General features: G+C 42.4%; 1 protein-coding gene across 4 annotated transcripts in view; it reads left to right on the top strand.

Moving 5' to 3' along the window:
- gpc3 (glypican 3) overlaps window positions 1–12,136 on the top strand; it is a 231,442-nt gene that overhangs the window by 89,593 nt on the left and 129,713 nt on the right. For 3 of the 4 annotated variants that reach the window (XR_015119113.1, XM_086222963.1, XM_086222964.1), the window contains exon 3: window positions 4,050–4,735. Coding sequence is in view for 3 of the 4 variants with exons in the window: in XM_086222963.1 (XP_086079089.1) it covers window positions 4,050–4,735 (686 nt within the window). In the remaining variant the exon portion in view is untranslated. Of the gene's footprint in view, window positions 1–2,448; window positions 2,481–4,049; window positions 4,736–12,136 lie in introns of those variants that run through there. The other variant, XM_086222965.1, reaches the window with a different exon arrangement.

The following is a 12,136-nucleotide window of genomic DNA, read 5'->3' as shown; positions in this document are numbered from 1 at the left end:
GAAATCATCAATTTATGTGCAAATTCAACCATTTGGCCAGAAATTCCAGGAGACAAAAACAAATACATGACCACTGAAAATAACATGAAGTTGTCATAAAACTCACTGGGAAGGTAGTCCTTCAGTACAACAAGACCCCAGTATAACATGAAGGATCGGAGTTCAGTAGCTTTCCAACGATCAAGCTCATTCAAACCTCTTGGCTTGCGGTTGAATGCAGAAGGAGTGCGGGGATGTAACATCAGCAGTTTGCTTGATATACTGTTAACAATTTGTGAAGGAAGCCCAAAGGCTAGATTGCCCTTTAACCACATATTCAACAGTTTCCTCATCACCCCAAGACAACAGAGGTACATATAATCTTTTGGGAATGAAGAAACCACCTTTACGATCCCTGTTAAAGGACTGAATTTCTGTTTCAAGTGGTGTTCCTCATCAATCATATCACAATAACTCGAGTCAGTCCTCAGCCTGACATTAGTTTCAGGATATGTAATTTTGTTGTTCCTCCACACACCCTCTTGATCACACTTGTCGCACCCTGAATAACCGTTATGCGACTTAATATTCTTAACGAAGGCTCTGGCGGGAGCATCACACACAAATGAGGAAACCTGTACACTCGATCGCTTACCATTATGAACAATGCCATTAGCCAGTACATTTTTAAGGTCGTTAACATCTGCAGATACTCAACTACACACTTTGGCTTGCTTAAACCACTAAATATACCGACAATGAATGGGGACTTGGTATAATAACATTTCAGGATTGCAAGTATTGGCCAGAATTGAAGTCTTGAACTCCTAAAGAGGGGGAGACCATCTATGTTGAATTGCAAAGAAAGAGTTGTGAGGTTCACTGGTAAACTCAGACATTTCAATCGTGAAAGTAGTCCTTGCACCAATCCAAAATGATAGTATTCGCCACCTTTTATTTGAGTGGTTGCAACATGAGATTGTGGTCTCAGCAGAGTCCTTCCATCTTTAGGTAGCTTAGGGTGAAATAACTTTAAGATGGTCAGCAGAGCAGACAACGCAACCAGACTGATGAAGTAGGATGTTGCCCAATATCTTAGACTCCTTATAAGCAGATCCTGACTAGGCGGATGCTCACCATCACTGTCAGAGCGAAAATCTGATTCATCTTCATCATCACTCTCTTCTATAAGATAATCTTCCATGATCTGGTTCAACAACATTTCCAGCTACTACACGACCATCTGTTTAATCATTTTCCATTTGCACGTAATTTGATTCAAATTCATCATTGACAGCTGTACTGCCATTATTATAATTTTCCAAGTGTACATGGGATTCTGTTGGTGTATGTAGTTGGGAAACGTGTGAGATTGTTAAGGGAGGTGTCCTATTCACTACATCTTCCCTTTGATTATGCAGAGTTTCTTCATATTCCTAAAGGATATCCTTCTCTATGTCCCTTACAGTTCTGATGACTCTGCGTCTTTTAGTCCAATAAGAAGCCATCGTTACCCATTTAGATCTGAGGCCGTTTCTAAAAATGCCTTCTAAAACCTAACATGAAAACCTTAAAATTTTTATTCAAGAAATGTAAAATAAACGAGCAAACATAATAGGCCCTAATTATGCTACTAAATGTAAAGCAAATACTAATTAGACAGAGGTAACTCTTGGTTTGAATGACATAACGTATGGTATGAAAAGAGAGTTGGTGCTTCTATTACTTGTCCCAGTTTACTGCAGTTAAATCCCCTGGAGTCCTCTTGTAGCACAACTCTGTAAATAGAGGAAAACAAATAATTAAAATAATAATAATAACAATAACAAAAGCATTAATTAAGAGAGAGAGAGAGAAAGAGAGCGAGCCTACGTCATAGTAATCCAACTTTGGCCCGTAGTGCAATTCTATGTGGCCCGCGAGTAAAGGCGGAAAGAAAAAAGAAAAAAAACGCGTAGGAAAAGACGAATCCGTAACTGACACGCGACCTGGCGGAGCCCGCTCAAATGTGGAATATTGGGAAATACGCTCACAGGAGGCGGCGCGAGCCGCGATTCCACCTGCTCGTTACAGCAGAAATGAGCGCCAGTGTTTCGGGCTAGCTAGCAATATAGGTATGCTTGCTAAGAAGGTGGGCCACAAACGCTGCCAACATGACGCCGCAACGGCATTGGCAAGACTGTTCACCTTGTCATGTCGTTTAGAATTAGACCCACCGCTCACAGTCAAGCTCAAAGTTTGATTCCACAAACACTCACCTTTAGAACGCAGCAGGAAAAGCGCCTGGCATCATGGTGGGCATCATAGCCAACTGATACGTTTTGCACTGTGGACAAACGTAGCCTTTTCACGTTTTGACATGAGACTGGGCAGATGGAAGAAGGCGGTCCTTGTCACATGCTTTATGTGGGCGCTGAAGGAAAGGTCCTAGTCAAAAATGACTCCAAGGTTCCTTGCAGTTGTGCTCGGGGTCAAGGTGATGCCATCGAGAGTGAAGCAAGGTAAAGATCTGAATTTGGCAGAGATTTATAGGCTGACAACCTTAACATCTCATGTGGGTAAAACTATGGAAAAATGATTAATGGAAGGTTAGTTTGTCATTTTGAGACATGAGGAGGATTAAGGACAGGTACAGAGTTTTGGGCAGACAATTGAAAAATGGATAAAGGAAAGAGGGATAGTTGGCAAAACTGTGAGTGAAATGGTTCTTTTCTCTGTTGTTCCACCTGGAAGACCTGAAGAAGTGACTGTAGATCGTAGGCTGTTGAAGAATGAAAAGGGGAGAGGTGTGAGTGTGAATGAAATAAACAAATACATCAGTGGAAAACATTTATATTTTGTTAAAGTGTACACAGATGCATCAGACTCAGAGAGTAACTGATGAAGATAGCTGATACGGTTCCAAAATTAAACATTATATCAAATAAAAGTGATAATGATGCTTTAGTATAAAAATCTTGCATCTATGGAGGATTGTCCTGTGGGCAAGGGATGAGTATTGACCTAGAAACAGAGAAAGTCAGTTTTATTTATGTAGGGTAAAATCACAACAAAAGTTATCTCACAACACTTTAAAAATAAAGTAGGTCTGGAACTTTTTAAAACATGTAATAAAGCATTTTAATGCAACACTGACAATGTGAGTACCTACACTATATTGGACTTAACTTAAGGGATCTGCTATCCAAATTGTAATACCCGTAGAGTAAACATTACCTATTGTGATGGGTGGACTGGGGAACAAGATTAAGGCAGAGACACATCCCTTTGTCTAGTACTTCTTATCAGTCTATAAAAAAAGCCTTCAGTCACAGAGGAGACATAGATTTCCAACAGCTAGCCAATGCTGCTATCTGTGACACTGACAAAATAAATGCTCCTGCTAATTTAAACTTCAAAATTCAGAATCACCACCTCTTCTCCTGTGCTTAGCTTGATTTCACTGACTCAGCTCCACTGCTAAATTTAATAATGGAGCTTTAAATCCCCACTGTTGGTGCCTCCTCACTCATTTTGCTGACAGGAAGATGATCAAACTCTCAGTTCATTTGACATCTTGTTGATAAGACTTAACTTGAAACAACTGAGTATTTTTACTCCTCCAATCAAACATGCAGCCTTCTCTCCTGCATGCTCTGCATGCTTTGCTCTGGACAATCATCTTGTGGCTATGTTCTACCAATATGCTCTGATTGTTACTCCCTTTAAAGACTCCTTTAGCTGCTTTACTCCACTCATGTTGCACTGAAACTCCCAAATTTTGTTTTTTTGTAGACTGCAACAGTTCTGATCTTTTATATTTTTCATCTTCTATTACTGTGATATTGTCTATGCATGTTTGTTCATCCGATGCATATGGGAACAATCCCATCGGTGAAAACAACAGCTACAGAAAACCTGGGCTCAAAGGGCAAGAAAGGCTATGTGTAGGATTGAATTAGGATTTATGTTAGGATGAAATTGCTTATATTTTCATGTTCTGGGGATTAAATGCTGCAGGTCTATTTTCTGACAGCTTGATGTTGTTATTGAGGCATCACCCATCAACAGCTGTTCTTGTTTTCTTGCAGAGGCTTTTGACTTGGTGTTGCGTCATGGTCACAACTCAACCCTTGCCATGCTGAAGTCAGAGTTCCCAAGTCTTGGAGGCAGGGCCCAGAGTTCAGTGGGGCAGCTCTTCTTGGACATGTCCCTCTACATCCTGGGCTCAGACTCCACAGTAGACCAAATGGTGGCAGTTCTCTACGGTCACCTTTTTCCCATGACATACCATCACTTGCTGGGCAGCAGCAGATCCTCACTGTCTGAGGAATGTGTACGAGAAGCCTGGAAGGATTCAGGAGCATTCGGTCCCTATCCCAGACTAATGATGACTCGTCTGTCTCGCTCCCTTCTGGCCACACGAATCTTCCTCCAGGCACTTAACCTGGGCATTGAGGTGGTAAATACCACTGACCACCTGCGGCCAAGCAGGGACTGTGGCCGGGCCATGCTGAGACTGTGGTACTGTCCTCACTGCCAGGGCATACTGGAGCCACCAGCCTGCAGAGGGTTCTGTCAAGCTGTGATGCATAGCTGCCTCGGGGGAGCGATTGAGGTGCAGCCACACTGGAAGACCTATGTAGACGGTTTGGGAAAGTTGGCTGGGGCCATGAAGGGGGAGAAGGACATAGAGGCTGTTGTTCTCAGACTGCCGTCAATGATCAAGCTGGCTCTCAAGCATGCTGTGAATGCGCGCAGCCGCCTCAGCACCCTGGTGAGTCGACAACACAAACGCACTTACATCTGAGCATCACATGAAGGTCAAAAGAAAACACTACATCAGCTTATATCACTATGAAAACTGTGGAAATCCATCAGCAATGATGCCATATGATGTATAAAGAATGAGGGTTGTGAGGTCATAACAGTATGCTCATGCCTGGACTCATTTTTGCTAATTATTCACTAACTCTCATTCTTATGGCAAATGAAGCCCCTGTGACTGATAAATAATATGGTCCATTTGATGTTTTGGTGTAAGGTGTTTGTGGAAACTGTGTGTTTGACGGTGCTCCATTCATTCCAATGAAAGCTTTTCACTACAAGACTGCTGAGAAGGTGAGGAAGTTTTTCAGGTTTGGGCCATATGGGTCATTTTAATTTTGACCAAATGATTTAAAGTGTGGGGTGGCACAGTGGTGCAGTGGTTACCACTATCTGCTCATAGCAAGAAGGTTCCAGGTTCATGCTCAAGCATGGGATCTTTCTGTGTGGAGTTTGCATGTTTTCCCTGTGCCTGCATGGGTCCCCTCTGGGTACTCTGGCTCCTTCCCTCAGTCTAAAGTCATGCAAGAGGGGACTAGGCTAATTCAGTACTTTAAATTGACTGTAGGTGTGAGTGTGAATCATTGTCTGTCTACTGTCAAGTGTTGGCCCTGCTATGGACTGGCAACTGATCCAGGGTGTACCTTGCCTCTCACCCAAAGGCTGCTGGGATGGGCCCCATCCCCCCGTGAAACTTAACAGGATAAGCGGTAGTAAATAGATGGATGGATGGATGGATGAATTCATAGTGTTTGTGGCACAAAATTAGATTTAAAAAAATCTTCATATCATTTATTTATAGATCCTCATTTTGGATTTTTTGTGTCTGGGGAAAACTGTTTTTGACAGTGGCTAACATTTGAATTCTTTTAATGATGTATTGTGTCCAGAAGTGGAGAGCTTACTCTCCAAGAAAATGCAGATCTGATTTTAATACTCCATTAAACAAATTAAACTACAACACTGCATGGATGTTGGTTTAACTCAGTGCTTCTCAAATAGTGGGGCGCCCCTGATGTGTCGAGGGGACATGAGAGGCAGGGGGACTTTCAGTGTTTGTGTCTGTGTTCCTGCTTAAGCGACAAACACGCCTCCAGTCACTAGGCGGTAGCAGTGTTCAAACTAATCAACAGGCTGCCTATCAATCCAGCTGAAGATGTTCACAGGCACAGTGGTTGACATAGCTGATGGAGGAGGAGAAGGAGATGGAGAAGTTTCTGAAAGAAAAACGGAGGAGGCTTCAGAGCAAGTGATGGTAACACAACAGGAACACAACAAAGCCTGCATAGCCCTTGGGTTTACTGGGAATCCAGTCAGAAATGAGGAAAGACCTGTGTGTGTTTTATGCCTAAAAACTTTGGCAGTGAACAGGATGAAACCAAACAAATCCTCAAACTGATGTAGTTGACAGTTTAAAATATTTCATGGTTCATGTTTTTTTTTATTGTCTTAGTAAATGCAAATGTTATGCACTTTTCATCCCTTCACATATAAGCAATATCACTGCAACTATTGCACAAAAAACAAATGTTTAAAAGTCAAAAACCTTTTTGAAAAGGAATGAGATGATGAAGCTGATAGGTGACCATTTATTTTTTAAAAAGTTATAGTTATAGAGTAGAGTTATAAAGTTAGAATATGACTGTAAGTCTATAAAAATGCACATCCCAGTGAATAATTGACACTTTTTTCTCTGTTTGAGAATCCCACAGACTGAACAGTCTTGTTTACATTCCATGCCTCATTAACTTTTATTTCCTCAGAGCTGATTTGTGGCAGTGATTGATACTCCAATATAAAAAAAAATCCCATTGGCTTTTGGTAGAGTGAACATGCAGTATGGCAATACTAACTTCCAGGTTGGCCTACAAAATTGCACCATCTCTCTGGCACTCTATTATGGCTATGGCTATGTCAGCCAAATTTTGTGGGCATTTAGTCATGTTAACAATTTACAAAAATGTGTCTGAGGCAGGTCATGTATTCAGGCTAAATTTCATTGTAATAATGCATCATCATCACAGATACAACATAATATTCAAACCAAAAGAGAAACTTTATCAGAGTGAGCTGGCAGCATTTGATGTGGCAGTTAGACGGATGTAGCCAGCATGTCTTATTGATTCTCTTGTCAGCAGTGATGACCCATTATGTGTGGTTTCTACAACGAGAACACCGTCAGTTTTGTTCACAGCCCACATGTGAAGTCAGGGAGAAGTGTAAGGTGCTCATCAAATATGAAGGCCTTTCTCAGCCAGCGTGACTAAATAGGCTTCATTTTGCTGTTTTCTATCTGTTGAACTTTTCACTCTTACACCTCGAATCCCTGCAGTGACTGGATTGCCACTCAGAAGCCATCATTTATTCACATGCAGGTTGACCTCACTTGCTCTGCAGCACGAGGACATAGCTGCATCCATGAATGTCTGACATGAGGGAAATCACTTCAACTCCCTCCCTTCCTCCATCTCTGTGAGTGAAATCCTTATCTAAAATTTAATAAGACTGCAGTTCCAAACGCCACGATGACTGTTTATGGCTCTGAGTCTGGTTTCAGTATACAGGATGAAACCTGTTATGTCAGTGTTGTGTTTATTCTGTCACAAGGTCATGTGTGCGTATCTGTGTGGGTAACTCTTTGAATGTAATCTTGCAGAGACAGTCCTTGCTCAGTGGTGTCGTTGAAGGGACAAAGGCATTGTTTCCCTGGCAGCATATTTAATCTCACCAAGGAGACACAGGAGAGTAACCCAAATTAGACAACACATGCTGCTTCTCTTCCAAAAAAACTTTAGAACTGAGATTAGGATACACTGAGATTTAAGGGCCATTGCAACATTTGTAGCCCATTAACTACAGCTTGAGTATGCTATCTACGAAAACCTGTATTTTAAATTCACTTTTAACTTTTATAACAAAGGAGTTAGGTATGTACAACAATGTCAGTATTTTACAACTGATGTCAACCAATCACTGATATCTACCAGGATTGTTATTATTTAAACAACTCCTTATGATGTTGTAAGCCAGTCACAAAATGTGTCTCTGCCTGAGGCTCTAGGAAGTTTTCATGCTGCGCATCCCTCTGGATCAGTTCACGCTCTGAGAGCACAGCACTGCACCAGGAGCTCATCACCAACCACAGCACCTGAGACCAATCTGCCTTCTATAAGAGGAGGCCCTGACGTGCAATCGGTGCCAGATTGTGCCATCTAGTGCGAGCCCAGTCCCCTCGCGTTTCCTGTGGTTTTCCAGAGTTCTACCCGCATTCTCCCTGGGATTCTCACTATGGGTTTTGCTGTCATGACTCCTGCCCTGGACTTTCTTCAGCCTACACGCACACTAAATAACACCCTCTCTGCATTTACATTTTACATACATGCACCCACTCCCGTTCTATTTACAGAGTAAACGCATCATCTCACACACCTCATTCAGAATTTCCTGGTGCACCATTTACACCTCCCGCATTTCCCCTCCCTGATTATTAAATAAACGCACCTACGGGCTTGCATCTGCCGGACCTGAGCCCTGGTTCCTTTCCACGTTCAGCATGATATTCACATTTTTTTCCCCCAAAAGCCAATATATCATATTTAAACTGTCACAAACCAGGTCAGTTCATGGCAAAAGGGGGAGTCCACACATGAATTACTAAATCAAAATTAGTTTATTAGTAAATCATTTTAACTGAAACGTAAATAAAGGTTAAATCATTTAAGTATAACGTAGAAACTAAACCACCTCTAATGGTAAACTTAGATCAAAATAAACCAAAAGATATGTGCTTGAAGAGTAGCGCTAATGTCAGTCATGAGTGCGATGTATGGATGAGTGAAGTGTGCTGTATGCAATGGTGAGTGCAGAAGGATAGTTGAGTCCACCCAGCAAGTGGAAACCTGGACTCAAGCACATGTCTGGAAGCGGCCGAGAGAGATCGCCAGGTTAGACAGCCCTTTAATACCCCGCTCCTCATACACCCACAGGTGAGGCCAATTGCCTGATGACCTGCCCACAACTTCCACCCAGGAAGTCACACAGCCAATTAGCAGACAGGTCAGGTCATCACAAAACAAACCCAGCATCTTCATGCTTTAATGCACTCCTTCTGGATTCATTGCATTTTTTTAATCATACTTGTTGAAATGTTTACTAGTAATCTATGTAAGCTGCATCCCCTCTAAACCAGCTAGTAAAAAGTGTTCTGGTCTGTGGTTTTTACTTTAATCACACAGCTGAGCCTAATGCTCATTGTATTTGCACAGCAGTCTTAATTACCCTTGCTTATTGGGGAAACTGGCCAGGCCATGGCAACAGCAACTGACATTACATAACAATTTATGAGGACTCACGAGATGAGCAGATGAGGTCAAATGATGACAGTGAGTGCGTGTAACATGATCCTGTTATCAAGTGACTTCAGAAATTTTCTGTCCACCGGGACTTTATAATCTCCACAGTCTCGAATTATCAATCACATTAAACTCGACAATTATGTCTTTTTCGTCCCATAACTGTGTTTGAATAAATTTAGGCCAACACTTTCAGCTTCATTCTTTCCATTTACACACATGGACAGCAACGCAGAGCAATTCTGGATGAATAATCCAGTCAGGAGTAGGTAGAAAACTGCTAAGTAGCAGATTCTGGAGAGACACTGAGCCTTGCATTGTTCACACGTTAACTTTAATGTAGCTAACGGGGGAGGGGGGGGGGGGGGGCTGGAACCTATCCCAGCATCTACAGGCAGGGTTCACCCTGGACAGGTCGCCAGTCCATCGCAGGACCAACACATAGAGACAGACAACCATTCACACTCACAGTCACACCTACAGTCAATTTAGAGTATCAATCAGCCTCGTCCCCTCTTGATGTCTTTGGACTGTGGGAGGAAGCTGGAGTACCAGAGAGAACCCACGCAGGAACAGGGAGAACATGCAGACTCCACACAGAAAGAACCTGTGCTGGAGCCGGGGCTTGAACCCGGAACCTTCTTGCTGTGAGGCCACAGTGCTGACCACTGCACCCGGTGCACACGGTGGTGCAGCCATGGGGACAGGGGTAACAAAGGAAACTTCGCGAGATGTTCAAGGTTGGGAAATAAAGGAAGGATTTTATTACAAAACTTATCTAATTGTTTCTAACAGATTATGGACTCAAATGTCGTGTTTTTCACTGAAACATGGCTAAACAACAGCTGCCCGGATAATGCTATTGAATTAGCAGGATGTGACACACACCGAGCTGACAAGATAGCAGACGACTCTGGCAAGACCAGAGGTGGAGGCTTGTGCATTTATATCAACAAAGCTTGATGCACAGACTCTACGACTACCGAGAAACAATGCTCACCTAATGTGGAGTTCTTAATGGTCAAATGCAGACCTTACTTTCTCCCCAGAGAATTCACTTCCATCATACTCACTGCAGTACAGAACTTTAACAAACAGCCATTAGCAAACACCAGACCAAACACCCGGAGGCTGCCTTTATTTTTGCTGGTGACTTCAACCACTCCAACTTGAAAGACAGTCCTCCCCTGATTCCACCAACATGTCTCCTGTTACTCCAGAGCGGACAAGACTTTGGACCGTGTTTAGTCCAACCTGGCTGGAGCCTAGAAAGCAAAACCCCTCCCCCACATTGGATAATCAGACCATCTCTCCCTGTTCCTCACACCTCGGTACTAACCGTTCATCCAACGTGTGAAACCCACTGAGAGGACAATAAAAGTATGGCCAGAGGGAACAGATGCTGTACTTCAGGACCGGTTCAGAAACACAGACTGGAATATGTTCACCCACACAGACTTGGACCAGTACGCCTCATCTGTACTGGACCACATCTCCACACTATAGACAGCTTCACCACCGTCCTCTGCCTGTCTGGCATCCTCTTCATCTTATCCGACTTCTCCAAAGCACCTCTCTCACTCTCTTCCATCATTGTATTCCTTTTTTCTCTCTTTGTCACATGCTGCTGAGAGAGAAAATGAATGATTTATGAATCCCTATTTTTACACTACTCGTGAAAAAAGAGGAGAGGAAGAATTACAAAGAAAAGGCAAGTAAAGAAGAATGGGGGGATGAAAGGAGTAGAGGAGCCATGCCAAAGGGAAAGAGGACAAGTGGTGGCCACATTGCCACCCCTCAGCTGAAAAATGATGATATGAAGTTGGTTGTGAAACATGATGGATCTGGCCAAAGACTCGTGGGGAATTCATGCGTTGTGTATTGTTACACAGTTAAGTGTGTAAACTCACATATCTCTTTGTGTGCCTGTAACATCTACAAACATCCTTTCTTTTATTGGCTTTTGTGTATAAGAATAACTCAAGTGGATCACATCCCATCTAACCTGAAGAAGCAGGAGCACTTACGAAGTCTGCTGTATGTTTATTACCTATAATGTGGGTAATAAACCCATAGTTACCCATAGCGTTAATCCACTCCAACATGTGGGCTGCTAACATGTGAATTGGAATTTTAGTCATTGGAACATGTACACATGTCCCACGTTTGTCACAGTCTGCTCTGCCCCTCTCCTGCTCTGCTGCTCAGCCACACCCTCATCAGCTTAACAGCTTTCGCCTGCTGCTCTCACCTGCTCACCATCTCGAATCAAGCCAGTATTATGAAATCAATTTCTGTTGATCCTCATACAAACAGTTTTGATCTGACTCACCTAGGGCTACTAAGATGAACTTAGTATGCAAGTTTAGAAATGGTAATTAAAGGTTTTAGCACGTGGTAAACTTTGGTAATCCAAATGACAGTTAAATAGTTGTTAATTATTTTGAAACTCTGAGTGTATGGAACAGCACACACACACACGCACAAACTTTGATCTCAGAAATGCCTCATATTTTATACTATTACTGGTTTGATCAAGGCCCAACAATGTAATTCACATGTAATCTGGCACTTTAAGACTGAGACTGTACTGCACCAAATATCCATCCCATTCCATATAGTACGTATTTGAAGATAGATACCTGATTGCTGTCAAGAACCAATTTTAGCACACACATTGTGAAGTGAAAATGGATGAGAAAATGTCGCTGAGACAACATGCAAGAGAGAATCGAAATGTGAAATAAGATGCTTATATTTCAAGTGTGTTCCTTTTTTCTCTCTTTGTCACATGCTGCTGAGAGAGAAAATGAATGATTTATGAATCCCTATTTTTACACTACTCGTGAAAAAAGAGGAGAGGAAGAATTACAAAGAAAAGGCAAGTAAAGAAGAATGGGGGGATGAAAGGAGTAGAGGAGCCATGCCAAAGGGAAAGAGGACAAGTGGTGGCCACATTGCCACCCCTCAGCTGAAAAATGATGATATGAAGTTGGTTG

The sequence above is a fragment of the Aulostomus chinensis genome, chromosome 13, assembly GCF_037954235.1.
Source record: "Aulostomus chinensis isolate RoL2024-O1b breed Wild chromosome 13, RoL_Achi_v1.0, whole genome shotgun sequence".
NCBI classification, from domain to species: Eukaryota; Metazoa; Chordata; class Actinopteri; order Syngnathiformes; family Aulostomidae; genus Aulostomus; species Aulostomus chinensis.
The sequence above is the reverse complement of the archived record's forward strand: the minus strand, read 5'-3'. Positions and strand labels throughout refer to the sequence as shown.